We start from the raw sequence: 25,614 nt of genomic DNA on the forward strand, positions 1-25,614 counted from the left end.
CCAGGCTAACCTGTGACATTTCCCCCCCTTTCCTCAGACACCTGAGGTGTCCTAGAGAGGTAATCTGCAGCACAATTTTGTGACCCAGCTTTGTACAAAATTTCAAAATCAAATGGTTGGATGGCTAAAAACCATCTGGTGATACGAGCATTTGTGTCTCTCATACGGCCTAACCAGGTCAATGCCCTGTGATCAGTCTCAAGTATGAATTTGCGTCCCAGCAGGTAGTATCTTAAAGCATCCAATGCCCATTTAATTGCCAGGCACTCCTTTTCTACTGTAGAATACCTAGATTCACGGGGAAGGAGCTTTCTGCTGATGTAGGCAATTGGTTGGAGCTGCCCTTGACCTTCCTGAAGCAGTACAGCCCCAAGGCCACGCTCAGAGGCGTCCGTCTGTACAGTGAAAGTCTTTTCAAAGTTGGGACTCTGTAAAACAGGCTCTGTGCATAAAGAGCTCTTTAAGTCCTGAAAAGCCCTTTCACAGTCCTGAGTCCAGTTAACTTTACTTGGCTTGTCTTTTTTAGTTAAATCAGTTAGGGTAACGGCTCGTTCAGAGAAGTTGGGGATAAAACGCCTGTACCACCCCACCAGTCCGAGGAAAGAACGGACCTGTTTCTTGGTCACTGGCCGTTCAGCATTCTTGATGGCCTCCACTTTGCCCACCTGGGGACGTATTACTCCATGACCTAGCACATACCCTAAGTATTGTGTTTCAGCCCTGGCTAGGGTGCATTTGTCTGGCCGGATGGTTAAACCAGCATTCTTAATTCTCAGTAGTACGTCCTTCAGATGACACATATGTTCCTGCCAAGTTTGACTATAGATGATTATGTCATCTAAGTATGCAGCAGCAAACCTCTCAGTCCCCCTAAGGATCTGGTCCATCATCCTTTGGAAAGTAGCTGGAGCTCCATGAAGGCCAAAGGGTAGGACACAGAACTGAAAATGTCCAAAGGGTGTTTTAAATGCGGTCACCTCCTTGCTCTCTGGACTTAGTGGAACCTGCCAATATCCTTTGCATAGGTCGAGTGTGGTGAGATACTTTGCTCTGCCAAGACTCTCTACTACCTCATCCACTCTTGGCATGGGATACGGGTCAAATTTGCTCACACTATTGAGTTTGCGAAAATCCAGACAGAATCTAAGAGTGCCATCCTTCTTGGGCACTAGGACAATGGGATTGCTCCATTCACTGGATGAAGGTTCAATCACACCAAGGCTTTGCATGGTCTCCAACTCCTCCTTCATAACTGGCAGAAGTCTTTCTGGGACCCGATATACTGGCTGACAAATGGGTTTGGGATCCTTGAGAGTTATGTGGTGGTGGATAACACTTGTTCTGCCAGGTGTTTCCATAAAAAGTTGGGCTGGAATACATTGTAGAAGTTCCTGTCTTTTACCATCTTCCAGGTGCTCAAAATTCAGCTGACTGTTCCCCTGACGCCCAGGCAGGTATTGTTCCTCGATTTCCTCCTCTCCCTCAATGGATCTCACGAACAAAGCAGTTGCGGTTCCCACTTCTTCCTCAGACATAGGTTCTAATTGTGTTGAACGAGAATACCACTTCTTCAACATGTTAACATGGAAGATTTGCAAGGGCTGGGTCCTGGAGGGGATCTCTATCTCATATGTCACAGGACCCACTTTCCGCTTTATTTGGTAGGGGCCCTGCCACCTAGCCAGCAGTTTATGCTCACTCGTTGGTAACAACAACAATACCTTTTCACCTGGTTCAAATGCACGGGATCTGGCTGATCTGTCGTACCACTCTTTTTGCCGTTTTTGGGACTGCAGGAGATTTTCTCGTGCAAGGGTTGTTGTCTTTTGCAGATGCTCTCTCATCTTTAGCACATAGGAGATAATATTTTTCTTGTCTGGTTTATCATTAGCCTCCCAACTCTCCCTCAGTACATCCAGAGGCCCTCTGACATCGTGAGCATACAACAGTTCAAATGGCGAGAACCCTGTGGAGGCATGAGGCACCTCTCGATATGCAAACAGGAGGAATGGAAGCCACTTGTCCCAGTCTTTGCCCGTGTCAGACACATATTTTCTCAGCATTGTTTTCAAGGTCTGGTTAAAACGTTCAACAAGACCATCAGTCTGTGGATGGTAGGGGGTGGTCCGTACTCTTTTTATGCCTAGCAATTGATATACCTTTTGTAGGGTGTGGCTCATGAAGTTTGGGCCCTGATCTGTGAGCACTTCCTGAGGTATGCCTACCTGCGAGAAAAAACGTAGGAGTACAGTGGCTATTTGCTTAGCTGTGACCTCTCTTAGTGGGTATGCCTCAGGGTATCTGGTAGCATAATCGCAAATAACCAAAATAAATCGGTTCCCTCTCTGACTCTTTTCCACAGGCCCAACTATGTCCACCCCTATTCGCTTAAAAGGAGTGTCAACTACAGGAAGTGGTATAAGGGGTGCGTAGGCAGGAGTACGGCCCGTAGTGAGCTGGCATTCTGGACAAGATTTACAGAACTCCTTAACCTCACTGTACATCTTTGGCCAGTAAAATCTTTTTGCAATTCGCATTAATGTCTTCATAAAAGCCAAATGACCTGCCCAGGGAATAGAATGCCCAAGTTCTAATACCTCCTTCCTGTATGCTTTAGGTACTATTAGCTGCAGTCCCTCTTCCTTACTCTGTCGGTACAAAAGACTATTTTGTACAACAAAAGTCTCACCAAGCAAAGACAGAACACCATCATTTTCCTCAGCCTGTTTAAAACATTCAGTCAAGGTTAAGTCCTTACGCTGAAGTTGGGCTAGATTACCAGGGAAAACTAAGTCTGCTTCAGTGAGTTCGGGTTCTTCTACCCCTTCCTCAGCTTGCTCTGAAGTTTCCAACAACCCTTCAACCCATTCCCTGCGTTTCTGCAGCCTTTCCTGCTCTGTAGGCCGTGACTCACCTAAGCTAGTCTCAGAGCTGAAGGGCATTTCGTGCAGAATGTCTGGTGTTATTTCTTGGGGCTGTGGAATCTGACTAAGCTGCTTGGCTTGGGCCCTTGTGACAACGCCACACCATACAGTCTCTTGCAGCAATTCAGCTAATACAGGGAAGTCAGTACCTAACAGTACAGGATAGGGCAGCTTGCTTGCAACACCCACATTCATCAGATAGGACTGATTACAGACCTCAATATAAACCTCAGCAGTAGGCAACTCAGTGCTATCCCCATGCACACAGCAAACTGTCACTGCGTCTCCTTCACTCCAGGAATCTCTGGGTATATATTGGGCCTGGACCAGTGTATGGGAACAACCTGTGTCCACCAACGCAGAAAGGGGTTTACCATTTAACAGTACAGTGATGACTGGCTCTCGATCGGGCTGTGTTCTTAACTGTTCTGGCCGGGGCATATAACAAAGACTAGCTGTCTTGGGCTTCTTGAGTGGGCAAAGGGGCCTAGTGTGACCTGGCTCACCACAGTTATAACATATGACAATCTCTCCCTTAACTGTTGTCTGGGGCATTGTGGCCAATGTTGGGGGTTTAAAATGACTGGGCTTAAATATTTTAGGGCCTCTTTGAGAGTGTGAACCTCCCCCCAACCCATCAGACTTACCCTGCAAAGGGTGCAAGATGCCAGCATATCGAGTAGTTCCAGGTCCCTTCCGGGCAGCAATGTAGGCCTCAACCAATGTTGCAGCCTCTGCAGCGGTGTCGGGATCTCTTTCCTTTACCCAAGTCCTCACCTCAGGGTACAACACTCGCAGGTACTGCTCCAGCACCAGGGACTCCATAATATCCATCTTATTACTTTGCTCATAGTGTACCCATTTGGAGAACAAGTCCTTCAGTCGGATGTAGAGTTCCGTAGGGGTTTCATCGGCAGGGGTACTAAGGGACCGAAATCTCAACCGGTATGTCTCTGCACCAATTTCATATTTTTTTAGAATTGCAGCTTTCACTTGGTCATAGTCTCTGGTTTGTAAGGAGTTCATAGCCACAAAAGCACTTCGGGCCTTGCCAGTTAATAAGGGAATAAGACGAACGGCCCAGTCATCCCTTGGCCACTGATACACCTCTGCAAGTCTTTCAAAAGTTGTAAGGTAGTGTTCAATATCATCACTGTCCTCCAGCTTGGCTATTCGAGGTTCATGGTCTATCACCCGATTAGCAGCTCCTACCGAAGCTCCAGTTCTTGTCCGCTCCATGTCTAGCTGCATTTGGGTGACCTGGTGGCTGAGGACCTTGTAATTTTGTTCACGGCGAGAAGTCTCCCTCTCCTGCCTTTCATCCCGGTCCTTTTGATACTGCATGAATGACTGAAACATTTGTGCCAGCGCTGTGATGGCAGCATCTCCCCCAGTGATTGGGATTTCTGCAGGCAACAATCTCTCCTCATCAGCACCTCCAGCAGCAGCTTGATCCATTACTGCATCTGTGCCCTCTACAGGCTGACCCCTCGTTTTAGGTGGCATGTCAGCAGGGCATTACCTTATGTAAGCACGTCACTCACTGGTGGGAGGATCCCACTTCTGACACCATATGTAGGGAGGCCGACCAGTTGGAGTGGAAAAGGGAAATGACGTGCTGTACAAAAAGTTGATGCAAATCCAAAAATGTTGTTTTATTGGAAGGTGCAAAAATATTTTCAGTGCAAAAGAGAAAACAAAAATAAACAAAAACTGTACAAAAAGAAAAGAAAACAGCAACAATGTGCTAATTCTGGCTAAACCAAACGGCCCAAGTTTGCAACACTGCTCAGCATTAGAGTCCACAATCAGAACTGAACTTCTTTCAGTCATACAGCCTATTTATAGGCTGAAGCCCCGCCTATAGAGCATACCAACTACGTACAAATGTTTTAGTCTTTGAGTGATCAAATTAAATAATATAAACACCCAACACAACAATCAAACCTTGCAAACAGGTAAAACAACAACCATTAACAGAGACAGAGCTGAACAACTAATCAAATGGCAAAAGAAGATTTTCCTAAATACCATCCCCCTCTGACATCACACCAAAATGGTATCTTCCACAGGAAGTGATGTGGCTATTGCTTTAAAAAGACAGATTGACCTGGATTATGGGTTTGGTCGTACAGAGGGTGAACCTGGAAGTTTAACTGCAAAAAGGTTTGTGGAAAATATGTGAAAAATAAAGGTAATTATCCTATGAATTATTAAGTGTCCTGGCATTCTGTTATTTTTAGAAAAATGATAGCAAACTTTAAGGAAAACTATCAAGATTTGAAAACTATGACTAACACAGATGCAACAAACTTTAGATTAAATAAAACAACAACTCCATAAAACTTTCCTGAGGTGTACACAGATGTTAATGATGCCGGCAATGCACAGTTTCAGTGAAATGGGTATATGTTTTAAAGTCCAAGTTTATATAGTCACCAGGCTAACCTGTGACACTGTACATTAAGGTCCTATATGTTAACAATGCTTAATGAACTTACAAGAAATATAAATGAACAGTACTTTTGGTCATTGTTGATTTTTACACACATAACCATTAAAAAATCTTTAGTCAGTAAGATTAAAAAAGTAATACTTTAATTCAGCAAGTATGCTTTAAATGATCAAAGGGACAGTAAAGACATTTGTAATGTTACAAAATATTAGAAAAGATTTCAAAGAATTCTGTTCCTTTGAAATTTCTATTCATTAAAGAATCTAGAATTAATAAAAATAATAATAATACATGTTTTTAGCAGCAAATCAGCATATCATAATGATTTCTGAAGGATCATGTATCACTTAAGACTGGAGTAACGATGCTGAACATTCAGCTTTGCATCATAGGAATAAATTGCATTTTTTTTTTTTTCAATCTGTAATAATAATTTATAACACTGTTATTATGTATATTTGATTAAATGATTACAGCATTATTGAGCATAAGATACACAATTAAAAATATTTACTAATATATTCAAAATATATATTTACACATGTTTTTTAAATCTTACTGACCTCAAACTTTTGAATAGTGCTGTATACTACAAATTTCAGGTTGCATAAATTAACATTGGTTAAATTGTTGTCATAAAATGTTGTTCTTTGTTAGCATGATAACTAATTCATGTTAATGCATTAGACCTTATTATAAAGTATGGATATGAATAATTATATAAGTTTGTATAAAGAATAATTTAAATGACTACAGACTTACCATGTGTTTGTGTGTGTGTGTGTATATATATGTGTGTGTGTGTGTGTGTGTGTGTGTGTGGAATAAACCAATAAGTTTGTCCAGATGTAATCTGCATTCTCCCCAAAAGCTCTGTAGAACACGTCATTCATGAAGATCTGCAAATCTCTTTAAGTGTTAAACTTCAGTGTGTGATACAGTATTTTTTGTTACAGATGTGAGATGTGACCCCTCAAATAATGCAGCTGGTTAAGGAGAGGAGTTTCTAAAGGCAAAAGAATCTCTTGAATTACTGTGATTCAGCAGTCATTCATTCTAATTAAATGCTTCTATCCAAGCAACATATTAATTGCAAGTATTTTCTTAAATTATAGTTCATGTTTTACCAGTACTCAATTCCTTTTGGAGGGCTCTTAAAAGCTTCATGTCAAAGCTCAGTCTCTAGTGAAGGCTTTGCGACTTTTTGCATTCTTCTGACATTTCTGTCATTGAATATCTTTCTCCGGGTATGGCAGAGCTGTTTCAACAGCAATTGCACAGGCAGCTCATGTCTATTAGTGTCATTATTATTGGTGAGGAGGCTATTTTCTCTCTGACTGCTTCTGTAGTTCATGCACTCACACTTGTTGTTGCAACAGCAGCTTTCAACAGCTTAACCTCATGAGATATCATGAGCTTTTTCCACTGCTAAAACATTGTCACATTGTGGATTGCCTTTAAAATTAATTTAGTTAGTCTTTCTCTGTCTCACCTTCACCTTACGCACAACTTTGATGTAAAGAAAAGAGACAAGTGGCAACAAGAGTGCTGAGATTTCTACCATCATTCAGGGCAAGTGTTTCACTGTTGTTAGCATCTATCCAGCACTTATTTACTCCATATTTATATCCATATTGAAAATTCAGCACTGTCCTATGGTAAAGTAAACACACACATATTCATAGTTTCCAGACGAGAGTTACTGGTTACAAAGTGTTCCTTAGCAGTTCCTTGTTCATTTTTAAAATGCATTTGACTGTACAGAACAAAACAAAATTTTAAGATGTGGAGGTCCATTTAAAAATCCATAAAAAAGTGATAGACATTCTCCATTTATATTTTGATTACGGCTAGATTTGGTTATGGATAAGCATAATGAAGGATAGAGCCAAAGTACATTGACAAGATTATATAAAAAACATTTCATGCATATTTTTAAGTTATAAAACTTCTACTAAATAATTTAGAAATTACTAAATGAATGCACTAAAATTCTGCAAGATAATATTTTCTGTAAAAAAAAATACATAAAAAAAAACACAAAAAATAAGTCATTTTAAAAACTTGATATAAAATTATGCTACATTAATTGAATTTACGAGGATATTCATTTTTCATTTTATGGTCAATAACTGATAAATTAATCATATAAAATAGTATTTTGTGTTAATAAATTAAGAAATTAGACATTACAAACTAAAATCAATCACAGTAAATTAAACAAAAAGAAAAATTGATATTCATTTTTAGATTTTCTAAAGATTACATTTAACAATATTATTAAATTGTGTTTTGAAAAATTACCTTTGATGACAACACAACTTTGACGTCATAAATGTAATGCAAGTAGGGAAGATAAACATTAACAATAAAATATCCAATGTTAAGAAATTTAAATCCCATTTTAATCAACACTGATTCCTTTAAAAAATCGCATCCATCAAAACAAAGCCATGGCATTCAAAGAAAAAGTTGCGTGCACTAAATAAATTGTGGATAAGCCCAGGGCACATAGGGACTCTTGACGCTGATATACAAAGTTAATATGGAGGAGCGTTGTTGTCTTTCTGATGCAGTTGCTGTCATCTTTGTTCTGACGAGAGACTCAGCTGCAGTGCTGGGCCCGCTGGCAATTACTGTTATTAGAGCCGTCACAATCACTTCAGATTCATCCTCTCGCAGCATCACTAAACAGACCCACGCATGTAAAGTGACAGTTTTTTATTTCTAAGTCTCCTTCTAACATTTTGCATACATATTAAAAAGATTTAAACACATTGTCACTATGTAAATATCACTGTTATATTCCGTGCTTTGACTTACCAGTGGATTTAAGTCTAATTTAAAGGGCTCATATTATAAGCGATCACATTCTAGATCTGTTGCGACTAAAGAGTTCATTGCACTATGAAAACAACTTTCAGAACTCAAAAATTTTTAGGATTCCTGAACATTTCAGTTTGAATGGCACATTTTCAAATATAGAGCGTTCACTCTCAGAAAAAAAAAGGTACAAAAGTTGTCACTGGGGCAATACCTTTCCAAAGGGTACATTTGTGTACCTTTTAGCTACTAAAATGTACCTTTATGGTACCAATATGTATCATTTAGGTACAAATGTGTACCTCTTGAAAAGGTAAATAAAAAAATAAAAAAACATAATACAGGTTGAATTCTTACAAATTTGGATACTTGTATAAGTAAGTAAGTTACTGTAAATGTGAAGTCACATTTAAATATCACATTCATTATGTGGTACTGTATAACAAACTAGCTGTCTTATGTACAGTATGCATTGCATTACATCTATAGGTTATACAGTATACTTTGCAGTATATTGATCAATAACAGTTACATACTTGTGTAAATCATACTGCAATGAAAAATACTTTGACACATTGCTTTTGTCCTTACATCGATATCCTTCATCAGTCAAACATATCAGACAAGTGATAACATACAAAGATTAGCAAGGCTTTTTGGACTTCTCTGAAATTAAAATTCACAGATAAACAGAAACGCAAGCAAAAACTGGCGTGAAAATACAATTGTGAACTGAAATGTTGGTTTATATGTTTGTCTAGAAGAAAATCTGATGAAATATCTCTAACAAATGATGTGAACCTTTTTTCCTTTGTTCTTTAAAATCCTCTAACAAGATGCTTTGATGTATCTTCGCCTTTACACAACCACCAAATCATCTGGATTTGAGGGCAAAGCCCTCTGTCGTTCTCCTAAATCTTTCCAGAGAGAGAGACAGGCTGGTGTTTGGTATTCTGCTGCTTCACAGAGTTTTTCATAAGATTTGAAATCTATATATTGTACACACAAGATAATGAATTTAGATGCGTCCATCCTGCAGTAATAATCAGTCATCAAGATTGAACCAAATCATTACATCATCAAAATCTGAACCTGCGCTGACTGTTTACATGCACATTAAATATCAGAATTTGTTCATATTGTCGTTACGTTAACATTACATGTTAGCTTGATTATCATAATTCAAATATGCAAATATTCTGGTTTCTAGAAATCTGAATAAGAGCTGTCATATACTAGTATAAATCTGAACTCTTTGTCATCTAAACACGAAAGTAATGCTGAATGCTGCAAGATATAAGCTACAAACTTTAAAGCTAAATTGTTTCGGTAAAACTTTATTTTAGGGATCAATTATCACTAGTTGTTTATTAGCATGCATATTACTAGCATGTTAGCTGTTTTTACTACTTATAAAGCACATATTAATGCATTATTCTGCATGACAGTATTTTAGATCCCTTAATCCACCCCATACCTAAACTTAAAAACTACCTCACTAACTATTAATAAGCAGCAAACTAGGAATTTGTGGAAACAGAATGAGAAAAAAGATCGATTTCTGGCCCCATCTGCAATTGGTCAGACAAACAGATACCTCTACAGCCACCAGTACAGTATGTTAGACAAAGCAAAGCAATGTTATGATGAGTCACAGTGTTGCACTTTTTATTGAAATCAAACTGAAAATGGTTTACTTATAGCTGTCTCAACGCATTAAGCTGGAGTAGGAGGATGTTTAACATTTTGTTTTAGCATTAAAATAACACATTTCAACTTTTAAAGAAAACGACATAAATCAATATACAGACAGCTGAAAGCACTGTAAGAGTCTTATGGCCAACATTTCACAGTTCATTGCATTTTTGTGTGCTGTTGTCAAAGACATGAATGAGAATTAATGAGTTGATTAAATTACTGTGAACTACTGTGATGTTAATCACTGTACTACTAAAACTGAATTTGAAATAAGTCACAAGAGTAAGCAAACCGATAATGCCGACCATATGCCTATATGTTTGCCATTATATGTTCTTTCCAGTTGTTTGCTTGCTTCTATAACTAATGCATGTTGCTTCATGCATGCTGATTGTGTTTTTCTGATATGTTTGTTTGTAATGATCACATGCAAACTTGAATATTCCAAAACAGCCAGGTTTAGTCATTTATACTGTCATTGGTGGAATTTCATTGGTTCATTGGTCATTTTAGTTCAGCATGATTCCACATTATTGGGATTGTCATGTGAGTTTCCCATGGAGACTTTGCATTGTTTTATTTTTTTAAGCGGGTCACACAAATTAAGCACTTTGTCCAGCAGAAAGCTGCTTGGTTTAAAAGCTGTGCTTCATACATTGCCAAACATTTGGCGATGGACGTTGTTTTAACCACACAGTTTTGTAAATTGACCTCACCTTAAAAGGGATAGTTCACCCAAAAAAAAGTATTATTATTATTGATGCCGGTTGCTATTAACAGCCATTATATGAACAAAAATAATTACTTGCTGAACCAGAATTTAGACCTTAACGTGAAAATGATATGTATGTAAACATGGTCACTGTGGTGAACTATATTAGTGAACATGTTGAAGAACAAGCTCTTGTCTCATTACCCTCCCCTCTCTGTGTGCCTTTGTCCTCTCCCAGCCGAGTTGTGATTTTAGTTCCCAGACCTTTCCAACATGGAGTCAACGCTCCTTCAGAGCAACATTATTGCCTCAGTAAGGATTACAAAAGAGCAGGACAATGGATTTATGGACATTGATTGCGCTACTGCTCTGAGAGAGTGCACGAGGGGATAGAGGTGTAAACAAAGGCCTAGTGGAGGGCCCCACAGTTGGACATATTTCCTGTGTTGACCATGTCACCTTGACTACCAGCCTGTCACCAACCCCCTGCAGGGCCACAGAAGGAACAGCCGCGTCCTGATGCGAGACAACCTGTCTGGGCCGCGGGAAAAACAAGTGTCTTAGCTGTATATTGCCCTCAGACAGACTGATGCATACAAGCATATACACACCACCTCTACTCCGGTCCCTCCTGGCTGTCTCTGGCCGGCTTCTTTTTTTTACATGGCTATGGTTGGGTTGCTACGCTGTGACAGTCAGCCTCAGAAGATCAATTTTTAGCAGTTGTCACAACCAAGGAAAGCCAAGTAAATCAGCCAAGCGAAACCAAAGGGGCAAACCGAGAGAAAAAGGAAGTGACCTCATAACACCCGGGCACCACCATCCTGAATGGTAAATCATATTGAGTGTGTTTGGTGATACGCAACGCTGTTTCCACCCTTCCTTGCTTTACACTAAAGGGGCAACAATGGAACCTTAATGAAAATCAGCAGGCAGAACACAGACACCGACGCTGATTGCCATCAATTTCCCATTTGCAGTCACGAGGAGAAAAACCAAGCAGTGTTTGCATATCTGATTAATGCATAAATCAGATCTTGATTTTTCATTTGGAAATCCTTCAGGAAGACGAGAAAAACAGCAAAACAAGCCGAACGCTGACAAACAAAAGTAGGCGAAGTATAACAAGCCCCTTCAACTTGATGTGCTCCGGGTTTCTATCAGTTAAGCTGTTTGCCCTCAGCAATCTTCAGAGCTTTTTAATCCAAAGTTTTCATGGTTTCCTGTTACATAATTTAGTTTTAAAAGCCCTGTATTTCCACTCCACTAGCTGCACCAAACATTAGAGCTGAAGATCTTTGCCCGAACCCGATGGGACCCGTCGGGACCCGACGGGTTCGGGCTTAATTTCTATCATCTTATGCGGGCTCGGGCAGGGCTCGGGCTTGCGCTCCGGTTTGCGAGGTAAACGAGCGGTCATGTGATGTGTTTCGATTAGCGCGAGAAAGATGCGAAAATGAATGCTGAGCAGGTGTAATGGAGGCTTGCATCTGGTGATTACGTTTTGGTTGCACCAGCAACTAAAGCAAACTCTGAGGTGTGGAAAAGTTTTGACCGTGTTTATAATGAGAATAATGAGTGAATAATGACGCACCATCAGTGAGCGCAGGAACGCGCTGAAGACATCTACAGTGGATTCAATCATTTTCCTCCACAAAAACATGTAGACCTAGCCTAATCTCTGTGAGTAAAGGTTTTTCAAATGATAACTAAATATTCATTGAGTCTTAAATGCATAATGTTGACAGAGTATTTACGCTTATGTTGGCATTATTCTTTTATTAAATGAAGCAAATCCGGCGGAGCCTTTATCTTAATTTCGTTAATGCCAAATACCCATCTTAATTTAACATTTATCTTAATTATTTTTTTTTTTTTTAAATGACTCGTTTTTATTGGTGCATTGGTCTATTTATAGGTTAAATGAGCCTATGTCTAAATGCTGAGATGTTATGATGTGACACAGGACTTATTTTATTTCTTTATTCCAACTTCCAAGTGGTCTAGTCTACGTTAGTTATGAGTAAATTATGTTAAAACATGAATAAATTACTCATTGTTGACAAAAGGCAAAAGAGCTGTGTGCGTGCGCACATTTAAATAATGTCGGGCTGTAAACGGGTTCGGGCTTTAAAAAAGCTGTCAATCAAAATGTACTTGTCGGGCTCGGGCTGAAACCTGTCGGGCTCGGGTCCTGTCGGGCCTAACTTTTAAGGCCCAATTACAGCTCTACCAAACAGAACTGCAAAAATAACTTGATTTTAATATTTACTGAAGAAAATGTGTGTGGTATTTGCCTAGGCAAATGTGCCACAAAAATTTTTCTTTTTTTTTTTTTTTGGTGTTTCCAAAGCATTATTATGCAGTTGCTGGGGTGTACTGTACATACTGGCCCTACTAATGTTTCCAAACAGGTTTCACAAACACTTCTGCTGCTCCTCGTATGCCATTGGTCTGACAGAACAGATAGCCACGCCCTAAACTCACTCCAGCCAAAACAGAGCAATGTTTAGAAAGCTCCTCACAATGTTTACATTTAGGAGTGACTTACTTATTCTCGACTGTATATTAATCTGAGCTTCTTTATTTTTAAGTGCTGCTGAGCTCTGACTCACTTCAGCAGTGATCTAGTTTTGATTTGTTGCTCATGCTATTGTTGCTTCTCTCTGCTTGCTGTAAAGCTTTTGTCGCTGCCTTTCTTGAGACTCTACAAATTTTACGAGGTCTCTTGTATAGAGCTGTGTCTCACAGTATGACATATACATGGCATCCTGACTTCCGCTTTAATAGCACACAGCAGATCAAAGTAACCGCTTCTCCGTTTTATTTTTACTTTCACATCCTCTCTGTTGTAGTCTGTGTTTTTATTAGATTTGCAGTTGCACTTGGGTGTTAAAAAAGTATCAAACACCACAGAAAGATTGGGAGCTAAGACAAATCCCAACATCTTGCTTGAACCTCCTATCAATCACATCATGACATGTTCATTGTAGCCAAAATGTACATTGTTTTGTCTCCTAAAAAATAATTTGCATTATAAAATGCACTACTATATTTTGTATACATTTTATTTTATGGTTATTTTTTACATACAGGTACATAAGGAAAGCTACAACAGCACAAAAAGCTACGAGTGCATGAAGTGCTATTATTTAGACCCTTTCTTTGCTTTATTATAAACATCCTCGATTGTAGCAATCAACATTTTGCATAGCAGTAATGCATCTAAAACATTTCTCTCTCATGCTCCCTCTGTGCAGGAGGAACAAAACCGAGGTAAACCCAACTGGGAGCATCTGAATGAAGACCTTCATGTGCTCATCACTGTGGAGGACGCCCAGAACCGGGCTGAGATTAAGCTCAAGCGTGCAGTAGAGGAGGTTAACAAGCTGCTCGTGCCTGCGGTGAGTGCCACTGCTCTCCTCATTACATACTTCCTTTCGTTATATGTGTCAAAATGACAGGAGATGAGCTTTTGAAGTTAAAAGGACTGATTGTTGTGACATCATGCAAAAAGTATCCAGATTTCTGGGACCATCAGACAAGCTGTTTTGTGTGACTAAGCATTATATAGCACATGAATGTTTGTTGTTTTTAGTTATTCTTTTTTAGGGATTCTTATCGTTTACAGCAAAGAAACTGACATATATTCTTTACACACATGCACACACAAAAAAAATTCAACTTGATACAGTTTTTGTAGGATCTTGTGTGTATCTATGATTGCATGCGGCTCTTAAAACATTTTCCTCTTTCGTTTCCATCCTTTTGGTGTCACTTGATGAGTGGGAAGTGAAACATTCTCCAAAAAACACTTTCCTGACAAATAAGAAGTGCTGTGCAGGTCAGATGTGGTTGAGTTATCATTCACTCAAAACAATCTCTAAGCTAACCGTTGCATCATTGTCATTTAACTGGAAACTGTATGAAAGGATGGAAGAATAGGTTCGAGTCAGCCTGTATGGTCATAAATTAAAGTATTTTAAATGCTAGAAATGTCAGTGAGGCAGTTGAAATATACCAGAATACACACTAGTGTAGATATGTTTAGCTAAGAACCGTTTTAAGGCATCATATATGTATTTCCAATCAAACACTGTTCCAAACAGTATGCAGCTAAAATATAAAGTCAAGAGGATTTTTTATTGTAAACAATGTATTCTGTTCAGTGCTTAAAATGAGTGTTGGTCCAATTAATTACTACTATTATCTACTTTTAAAGGTTTGCTCACTTTAGAAAAGACAAATAAGGGACCATTATGATTCTTTAAAGGAAAATAAGGGACAGAAACAGGGATGCTCAAAATATTTGCACCACATAGTGTTTCATTTCCGTGTCTGCTGTTAAAACTGTTAACTAAAATTTTATTGCAACAATGTAGCCAATGAAATGAATTAAAATGCATATTTTTCAATTAAGCAGGACTTAAAGAGTGTGGGCTGCCAAATATTCAGGTCCAAGTTTGAGAATAAGCTAAAAGAGTCCCTTTTTTCTTGTTTTATCAACATTAACTTACAATAGTGAAAGACATTTTCCCTCAGGTAGATTGCATGTTTTCTTGCCTAGCTATATATTGTGCTTATGATCAATAATCTTGATGTTTGCATTCACTAAAAATTATTTGCCAAAATGTATATGCTAATGGTGATGGGCCTTGCCGTAAGAGCGCATTTACATGCATTTTCTTCATGTCACTCACTGCAAGGCTCTTGTTTACTTTTTTAATGTTATCTCCGTGTAATATAAAACTAGCGGAGTAGCCAGTTACAAAATTTGTCATATACTGCACATCCCTAGTTAGCACCAAAGTGGTTTACTGGATAGGAGTTTTTTTTTGTATTATGCCATTTTTGTTTTTGGAGGTTTTTGTTAGCCACAGTGTTCATAAAATGTTACTACTGACAGTGCGAGTTGAACACTATATTGTCAGGTTACAGGAAGACCAGTATATCATGTGGCCACCGGAGGAAAGATGATATGTTATTGCTTCGGTTGTCTGTCATGGCAACTGCCAACACTTTCAGTAAGCTCAGTGAGAACCGTCACACCTCCCCAATCAGTGGACCTCAGAGGGTCTACAGCTACTACTGCAACAACAGCATAACATTTAACCTGATCCTTCATCTAAGAGCAATTCCCTTGTAGCTAACTCCCAGACAGCCCACAGAGAGGCCGCCCCTTGCTTATCAATCCCAGCCCGCTGCTGCTGTGTATGATGTCCGTCAGGGCCCTCCCACATCCCAAGGTAAAATCCATTAACACCTCTGTGTTTGCCTACAGGGACTTTTCTCTGTCAAATAGATGGAGGGAGGGATTTTTTTTCTTTTCGGTTTGCACTAAGATAACAGCCACTAGCGTTCTGCTCCAACTCCTGTAAAGATCTTTATCATTCCTGCTGAAATTTGCATACTAATGAATTGCAACTTGTGGCATTTGAGCTGTACGGTCGGTCTGCTTCTCTACATGTGGGTGGGGCTAGCAGCGCACCATTGGTGTTTGTGAATAATGTCCTTTTTCAACAGAATAATGTATATATCAGGCCATTCCCATGGTGAACTGAGTTGCATTATAATGCAGGTATCAGGGGGTCACCTGCTGGAGGGAAAGCTAGCAACCAAGGCACTTTATAGCAGCACACCAGGAGTCGTCAACTTGGCGTCTCAGAGTCATCTATTTTGAATCATCATCATTATCTACATCACCACTGTTGCTCTCATCATCATAATCAGCAGCACTGGCAGTAGTGAATGGCAGCAGTTGGTGTGGTGCACACAGGAAGCAGGATACTGCTAACACAGTCAAAAGCAATTGTCGTCAATGGCTTTGTGACAAATATATAAAAGCCTTAAGCTTCACAATTGCATCTGATTGTGCTGACTTAGGCAAGGTCTCACCAAACTCCCCTGAGTTCCTCTGTCTCTCAAATGCAGGAAGGAAAGCTCGTTTACATATTACTAGTGGCAACATGCTGATCTTTTCAATGAAATTGACTGGCGACTACAGGGTGCTGAGTTGAAAAAAACAAACAAATGTATTATAATCCATATGATTTGAATAATGTGAATGTGGAGGAGAAGATTATCAGAGGAAATGTCCTTTTTTCCCATAAAGACTTCAGAGGACTTAGAAGATGCATGGATGCCGTGTTTTGTTTTGTTTTGTTTACGTCAGAGCTGTGAAATAGTGGACTGTGCATATGTTCTGGTCATTTCAAAGCTCTCAGCTCTTGGGGACCCTGATTTCAGTCTGACTTGGTTCAAATCCCTATCCAATTCCCCCATTTCACCTCTACTTTTCTGTCTCTGAAAAAGGCAAAATAAATAAACAATATAAATTAAAGTATAAAAAGCTTGGAATGGCATGAGAGTAAGAAAATTACCTTTTTAATTTTAGATTTTAATTATTTCATGTTTTCTGAAATCATTGAAGTTCTGTCTTATCCTTACGCTTTAAATTTAGTTTGAAGTGATAGATTATCATTTTGCATGTTGTGGTAGCCCAGGAGGATATGATATCATTGCCAAAACATTGAGTATTTGCACCCAAGGTCCTGGGGAGTGACACTGATAACCAATGATTATGATTGTGTCTTTGAACAGACGACTTAACATCAACTTGCTTGACTTGGACCGGTCTGTCTATTTGATCAGTTACAATGGCCAGGTCATAGTTACTTTTATATCCAGGAAGGAAGTCCTATGTATCTGCATGAGAGGAGGACAACCTTAATGGTAGCATATGCAAATTGCATGTTCCTAAAAACATGTTGTAGTCAAACTAAAGCTCCTAACCTCCTACATGACAAAGATGATGCATATTCCTGGAAAAGCAGGCGTCTCATGTCACTTCGCTATGAGTATTTTCAGCTATGCAGAGCTGAACTATGACACAACTTCAGCACCAAATTACATGCACACCCCGGAGAAAGCTAATTTCAGAAAGCATTTTAAGGCCTTTATTTAGAACATAAGCCAGTAGGCAGCATCTAAACCTGTGGTGAGGTGAAGCACTTACTGCTATCTGTTAGCGTTCTCTAACTCGGTTTCCTCCACCCTTTGTTAGCGGTAGCTAGGCATAAATGGTCATTGCTGAAGGGACTGCTTTAATTAAAGTCCTGTCTGTCAGTCGCCCCTCCGTGGCTCTCAGCCTGAAGTCATGACAGATAGAGGCAGCTCTAATTGTCAGGGCTGGAGATAAAGTGAAATTTGAAATTGGGTGTGGAGGCACTACAACCGCACAATGCACATACACACACACTCGCACAAACACACACACACAACTCCCCTTTTTGTCCAGCTGTGCCAGCAATGATGTTGATGAAGAGGGGGTGTTAAGTAAACCGTAAGGACACTTCTTTCTTGGGATGAAAAAGTCCAGCGTTTGTGATCTCTGAGCTCTTACTGGTGGGGGATTTTAGTGTGATTCCTGGTGGCTGTTAAGAGAAGAATCACTATTAGTGTCGGTCATTGTTTAGGGGTGTCCAATCCAACTCTTCGATGGTCATCCTCATCCTGAGTTTAGCACCTACCTGTACCTGTAAGCTTCTAGCAATCCTGCAGACCTTGATTAGCTGCTACAGTTGTTGTTTCATTTGAGTTCAAATCTACAGGATTTCTTTTTACCTCACACATATCCACATGCCGATGTTTTGAGATTCTCAAACTCCTCTTGCCTAATTCACCCACTGGCACACGTGCTCACAATGGGATTCTGAGCCCCGCAAACTGCGAGCGACTGCTGGGAGAAGAGTTGAAGAGTCGAAATCTAGGCGGGGTATGCACAAGATGTGTTTGGGGATTCCTGTGACGCGCTCAGCGAGTGTTAGTCACACATGAATGAATCTCTGCCTGTAAGATTGCACATGGACACCCTCACATCTTTGTAACAATGCTTAAGTGGATGTAGAAGCCAAGGTGCATTATGGGTGAGCAAAGGCAAAGTTCCTGCTTGTGACACTTGTTTTTTTTTTTTAGAAAGGCAGGGGAATGAAGGGCCCAGTGGTTTGTGGGAGGTTCCATCTGTTCCCTTCATGGCACAATAGGCTCCCTCTTGCATGACATGTTTTTCTGCCTCTCGCTGTTTCTCAGAGTGCTCAGCACTGGCAAAAGAGAGAGATACTGAATAGAGCCCATGTCTATCAATGCAGAAATCTGTCGGTGTGATGCCGGTATTTCTAAATAAGACATGTTGTGTGCACGCACATTCTGATCTCAAGAAATTACTGCCCATTTTTGCATATTTTTGTCCCTTTCTCCAGGTGCACATGCTGACTCCTTTTGTCCAAAGGCCTCCTTTCCGTCAGTAATGTGACTTTGTATATGTCGACGGGTGTAACTCTGTGTGTGGCTACGGTGTACGTGTGAACGGCGGGGCTGCTCTTTGGTCACATGATTGAGTAGTCATCCATGTCTTTGAGGCTGAGAGAGCATCAAAAGGCTCTTTGTTTACAACTGGAGTGTGGAAATCCTGAGCAGGCTCTTTGGCCCTAAAGGGTTGGATAATGCTCCCAGTGGGGCCCATTCCCCTTCCCCTCCTCTGAGAAAATCCAGCATCTTTTCTCTCCCTCTCATTCTGTTCTGTTATCTGTGTGTGTCCCTCTCTCATGATGTTATTGAGTAACACTTGGTTGTGGAGCTAGTGTTGGTACAGTTGAGTTGCATAGGGAATAAAGGCTAGTTGGGGTTCACAGGGCAGAGAGTGCATTACCTTGGCAACTGTTTGAGAGGGCCCGTCCTCAAAGGAGAGCACCGGGTCATGTGACTGTACTACAGAGGAGCTTAAATCATCCGCCCACCGCCCCCTGCTTTCAGATTTTCAGCTACTTTAAAGAACAAGCTCACTCATTCATAGGACCAGATGCAATCTCTTGCATTGATTTTGGAGGAAGTATGTGGTTTAACCAATGCCATGAGTTTCAACAGGGGTTCTGTTCTTGAAGTGTATGAACCATTTTGGTGAGACTAGTGGACCTGAAATGACACATTTTACCTTTACTAAAAGAAAAGAGAGCGACAGATATTTGGACCATTTTATGAATGACAGATGTGCCTGCTTATTTATGCTCAATTCACCTTATTCTACTCCTTGCTATCTCTCTCTATCACAGAGTAATCCCTGAGTAAATAGAGGGGTAGTGTAAAAATGCAGACTCCTCGGCCGTTCAGAAATCTGTCCAGCTCCACTGCTCCGTCGAGCTCCAATAGAACAGCTGCCTCCCCCAGGCACCACAGAAACGAAATGTCACGAACTAAATAAAGGCTCCCGTCCGAGCATGTACCTTCTGTCAGTAAACGCCACTTTCCCCAATCCTGCACTTAGTTTTTAATGCACTGCTTGTCTTTTGCCAACATTGGGTGGCCTTTTCTTCCGAGAAAACACCATGATCACTTGCGTGTTGTCATCTCTGGAACCTTTTCTTTTGAGTCTCTGACTTCCCTGCGATGCTGCAAGGGTAAAGAATTAATCTGATATACTGTGGTTGCTAATTGTGAAAGTGTATGTGAAAGACTGGCCTTTGTAATTATTTGAGTTGATTCGTGGAATTACCTTCAGGCCAGTGCCAAAAGAGAGTAAAGGCAATACGATTCAAATGAAGACAAACTGAAGACTTTGAATATGTTGTGTAACGTGTTTGGAATATATTAAGACTAGCGAGAGCTCTACATACCATTATTATGAAAAGAACCCTTCCTTTTGTATTATTACTTAATCCTGTTCCTGTAGATTTGCCTACCTGCATAGTTCAGATTGAACCCTGATTAAACACAAGCACCTGTCAATTTTACAATTTCTAATTATCAAGTGCTTCTGAGGTTCTTAATGAGCTGCTTCAGCTGAGTTTGATCAGGGAGGTAGATCTCTAAGAACAGGATTGGGAAACCCTGTTTTAATATAGTTTAGGTTGTCACTTCTCTAGAGTTTCACAAGAGATTTCATCAATGTCTCAAGACACTCAAGTACTGTAATTCTCATCAGATTCACCTATAGCCCAAATGATCTGTTAGGCTAGCCACATTCGTTTAATATCTCTACACTGTGTCAACAAATGCCTCATTTGTGTCTTTTTTCATTTCTCCTAAGGAATGAGACTGGGGTATAAGCTAGAGACTTCTAACAATTGCTCTCAATCTCTTTGCTTTCCAGGAGAATATTAAAGGCATCTCATTTGTGATTTTTCTTTCCCATGGATTGTCACTCTATGTCCCTTCTCAAGTGGTTGAGGTTGGTTCATTACTCCGGTAGCATACCAGATCATTAGCTGGTGGTTCTGTTTGGGCTGAGCAATGCGCTTCATTCAGACAAGATAGTCCCTCTCATGCACATGTTTAGAATTCGCATGCAGCCTGAAGATGAATAATACAGGAAGGCATGCATTTTTAAAGGGCAAAATTACTCAAATCTGTGTTTCAGACAGTCTGGGACAGACGCGGATGCTCTGTGGGAGCTGGAGGATGAGAAAAGTCTGTGTGATGTTGAGGAGCGATTTCATTCGCTCTCTCTCTTTCTCACACTTTTTTTTAATTCCCCCGTCATGTTTTTGACTTTGTGACCAGCCTTTTTGTTGCAGTCCTCATTCTTTGCATGTTGTGAGAGATCAAAGCCTCCTTTTATATGAACAGAGATAAGAGGACTGGATTGTTATGGAGAGATGGATAGTTGCAGGGAGAATAGTTGCAAGAATGTGTGTTTTGGAGAAAAAAAAAGTGTGTGTACTTCTTGCTAAACAATCAAAGTTTCACAACGATAAAGTGAATCTTGGTGAGCTCTCTCTCTCTCTCTCTCTCTCTCTTTCTTTCTTTCTTTCTTTCTTTCTCAGTCTCTGTGTGCCGTCTCCTCAGTTCAAAGCCAGTTTGATGTATAAGACTTCCTCCTCCTCCTCCTCCTAATTGCACCTCTTTAATTCCAATGAGGAGGATGCCTACGCTCTGACAGCTAATCACTGACACGACCCGCTTTACTCTGCAGTTGGGACTACTTGTCTGGAAACGTCATGTCTGTTTCAACTGTGTGTGTGTGTGTGCGTGCGTGCGTGCATGTGTGTTTGTGTGTATCTGTGTGTTTAGACATACATGCATGCACGTGCACTTGCATTGTTTGCACTAGAATCTCAGAGTCTTTTGTATGGGATAACATAAGACTCAAAATTATTAATAGATGCAGGCACAATTATTGATACTGCATAAATGTTATACATTCTTACAAACCACAAACAAATGCCTTTCAATTTGAATCTGTAGAATTTGGGATTAAATTATTGTGCAGCGATTTTTACAAATACAGACATGTATGTGAATAAAACTGTTCTATTCTGCATTAATATATCATAAATTGTAACTGCAAAAAGGAATTCATGCAGAAGTGAATCAGGTCACATGCGTGCATTAATTGACGTCTAGTTCGAGTCGTCAATTAATTGAGTGGGTGTAGTGCCATTTAGTGGTCGCTGTTTTTCTGTGGATCGCGAGCTGTGTGTGTGTGGATTGGGCAAGGCTATAAGGGCTGAACGAAAGTCTCAAAATTCAAATGAATCAAATAGAATCGACTTAAAATAGATGTGAATAAATGCATGTGTGTAGCCTGATCCACAAATTCACTTATGATGATAATTTAATACAAACCATAACATCTATTCACAAATATGTCTCTGTTTAAACACAATGCTGCACATTAATGTAATTCTTAACTCTGCAGGCACCAGGTGAAAAGCATTTGTTTCAGTGTCGTGACGCACATTTGCGATCCGAACAAGATCGACTCGTACTAGACGTCAATTAATGCACACGTGTCACCTGATCCACTTCTGCATGGATTCCGTTTTGCATGAATAATTTATGATATATTGCAGAACAGAACATTTTATTCGCAAAAGTATTTGTAAAAATCACTGCACAATAATTGACTCAGTTGAAAGCCATTTGTTTGTGGTTAGTAAGATACATGTATTAAATGTATGCAGTACATGGATAATTGTGCATGCATCTATTAATCATTTTTGAGTCTAATTTGATCGCATACTCTTGCTGTGCTAAACTGGCAGATGCAACAGCTGGCAGGACACTGTAACATTGCAGGCATCTGTTCTAATGTACTCAGGTAATATCAGACTTGCCATTAAGGCTACTTAAATGGTTTGTTTTCTCTGATAAGTGTCAATAAAATGATTTCAATATGATATGAAATATTTCTCATCAGATTTTTCCAAGACCAAATTATCTGTATATAATATGAATTCAATTCAATTCAATTCAATTCAAGTTTATTTGTATAGCGCTTTTTACAAAATAAATCGTTACAAAGCAACTTTACAGAAAATTATGTTTCTACAATATTTAGTAGTAGCTAGTAGTTTGTGCACATTTGACAGGATTTTAGAAAAAATAATAATAATAATACAAGACGTAGTCAGCTAGACGATGAACTATCAATATTATTAAGTTATTATATGATTCAGTCACACATTTAGCAATAATTGTTAGTTCTGTTTGTTGATTCAAGGTTAGCATCATCTGGGGTCCTCTGAGGGTCAGCATCATCTCTTCTCAGGTGTTCTGGATCCAGACTGGAGCTTGTTTAAATCCTAGTTACCACGGGATGTAAATCCCGTGGCGAAACATAGAAACAAAATACAGACATCATTAGCATAGCTGCTGATCCAACAAAGTAAAATTAGTTTAACCCAAGCTAATGAATAAAAATGCAACTTTGAACAGATGCAACTACACTCACAATTAAAAAGATACATTATTCGAATGCTTGGCGAAAGAGATGTGTTTTTAATCTAGATTTAAACAGAGAGAGTGTGTCTGAACCCCGAACATTATCAGGAAGGCTATTCCAGAGTTTGGGAGCCAAATGTGAGAAAGCTCTACCTCCTTTAGTGGACTTTGCTATCCTAGGAACGACCAAAAGTCCAGCGTTTTGTGACCTTAGGGTGCGTGATGGATTGTAACGTGGTAGAAGGCTAGTTAGGTACGCTGGAGCTAAACCATTTAGGGCCTTTTAGGTAAGTAATGATAATTTGTAACTGATACGGAACTTAATAGGTAGCCAGTGCAGAGACTGTAAAATTGGGGTAATATGATCATATTTTCTTGACCTCATAAGGACTCTAGCTGCTGCATTTTGGACGACCTGTAGCTTGTTTATTGAAGAAGCAGGACAACCACCTAGAAGTGCATTACAATAGTCCAGTCTAGAGGTCATGAATGCATGAACTAGCTTTTCTGCATCAGAAACAGATAACATGTTTCGTAGCTTGGCAATGTTTCTAAGATGGAAGAATGCAGTTTTTGTAACATTGGAAATATGATTTTCAAAAGACAAATTGCTGTCTAATATAACACCCAGATTTCTGACTGTAGAGGAAGTAACAGTACATCCGTCTAGTTGCAGATTGTAATCTACAAGATTCTGTGTAGTGTTTTTTGGTCCAATAATTAATATCTCTGTCTTATCCGAATTTAATTGGAGAAAATTGTGTGTCATCCAATCTTTTACATTTTTAACACACTCTGTTAGCTTAGATAATTGGGAAGTTTCATCTGGTCTCGTTGAGATATATAGCTGAGTATCATCAGCATAACAGTGGAAGCTAATTCCGTATTTTCTAATAATATTACCAAGGGGCAACATATATATTGAAAATAGAAGGGGACCTAGGACGGATCCTTGTGGCACTCCATATTTTACTGATGATAAATGAGATGACTCCCCATTTAAGTAAACAAAATGGTAGCGATCGGACAGGTAGGATCTAAACCATCTTAGAGCCTGCCCTTGAATACCTGTATAGTTTTGTAATCGATCTATGAGTATGTCATGATCTATGGTGTCGAACGCAGCACTAAGATCAAGTAAGACTAGAAATGAGATGCAGCCTTGGTCTGACGCAAGGAGCAGGTCATTTGTAATTTTAACAAGTGCAGTTTCTGTGCTATGGTGGGGCCTAAAACCTGACTGAAATTCTTCATACATATCATTTTTATGCAGGAAGGTGCTCAATTGAGCAGACACAACTTTCTCTAAAATTTTAGACATAAATGGAAGATTTGAAATAGGCCTATAATTTGCCAGTACACTAGGATCTAGTTTTGGTTTCTTAATAAGAGGCTTGATAACCGCCAGCTTGAATGGTTTTGGGACGTGTTCTAAAGTTAACGACGAGTTTATGATATTGAGAAGTGTTTCTTCTGCTACAGGTAACAGCTCTTTCAGTAATTTAGTGGGTACAGGATCTAATAAACATGTTGTTGGTTTAGATACAGTGATAAGTTTATTTAGCTCTTCCTGTCCTATGGTTGTAAAGCGCTGCAGTTTATCTTTGGGTGCGATGGATGAAACTGAAGTGTTAGACGCTGTAGAATCTACATTCGCTATTGTATTTCTAATCTTATCTATTTTATCAGTGAAGAAATTCATAAAGTCATTACTATTTAACGTTGGTGGAATATTTGAATCAGGTGGCATCTGGTAATTTGTTAACTTAGCCACTGTGCTAAATAAAAACCTAGGATTGTTTTGGTTATTTTCAATGAGTTTGTGTATATGCTCTGCCCTAGCAGTTTTTAGAGCCTGTCTATAGCTGGACATACATTTACATTTACATTTAATCATTTAGCAGACGCTTTTATCCAAAGCGACTTACAAATGAGAACAATAGAAGCAGTCAGGTCAACAAGAGAACAACAACAGAATACAAGTGCCATGCCAAGTCTCAGTTAGTCTAGTATAGAACGCATAGCCAGGTATATATAATTTTTTTTTTTTTTTTTTTTTTTTTTTTTTAAATGAAAAAAGAGACAAGAAAAGGAAAAGTACTGGTGTTAGTAGGTTAGGTGCAGGCGAAAAAGATGAGTTTTTAGATGTTTCTTGAAAATGAGTAAAGACTCAGCTGTACGAATTGAGATTGGGAGGTCATTCCACCAGCTGGGCACAGTCCAGGAAAAGGTCCGTGAGAGTGATTTTGAATTTCTTTGGGATGGCACCACAAGGCGTTGTTCAC

At 39.5% G+C, this 25,614-nt stretch overlaps 1 protein-coding gene across 6 annotated transcripts in view; it reads left to right on the forward strand.

The window, feature by feature from the left end:
* LOC128026490 (protein quaking-like) overlaps positions 1–25,614 on the forward strand; it is a 95,473-nt gene that overhangs the window by 43,650 nt on the left and 26,209 nt on the right. For all 6 annotated transcript variants that reach the window (XM_052613689.1, XM_052613684.1, XM_052613685.1 and 3 more), the window contains exon 4: positions 13,873–14,016. In XM_052613689.1, coding sequence (XP_052469649.1) covers positions 13,873–14,016 — 144 coding nt within the window. The remainder of the gene's footprint in view (positions 1–13,872; positions 14,017–25,614) is intronic.

This window comes from Carassius gibelio, chromosome A13 (genome assembly GCF_023724105.1).
Source record: "Carassius gibelio isolate Cgi1373 ecotype wild population from Czech Republic chromosome A13, carGib1.2-hapl.c, whole genome shotgun sequence".
Taxonomy (NCBI): domain Eukaryota; kingdom Metazoa; phylum Chordata; class Actinopteri; order Cypriniformes; family Cyprinidae; genus Carassius; species Carassius gibelio.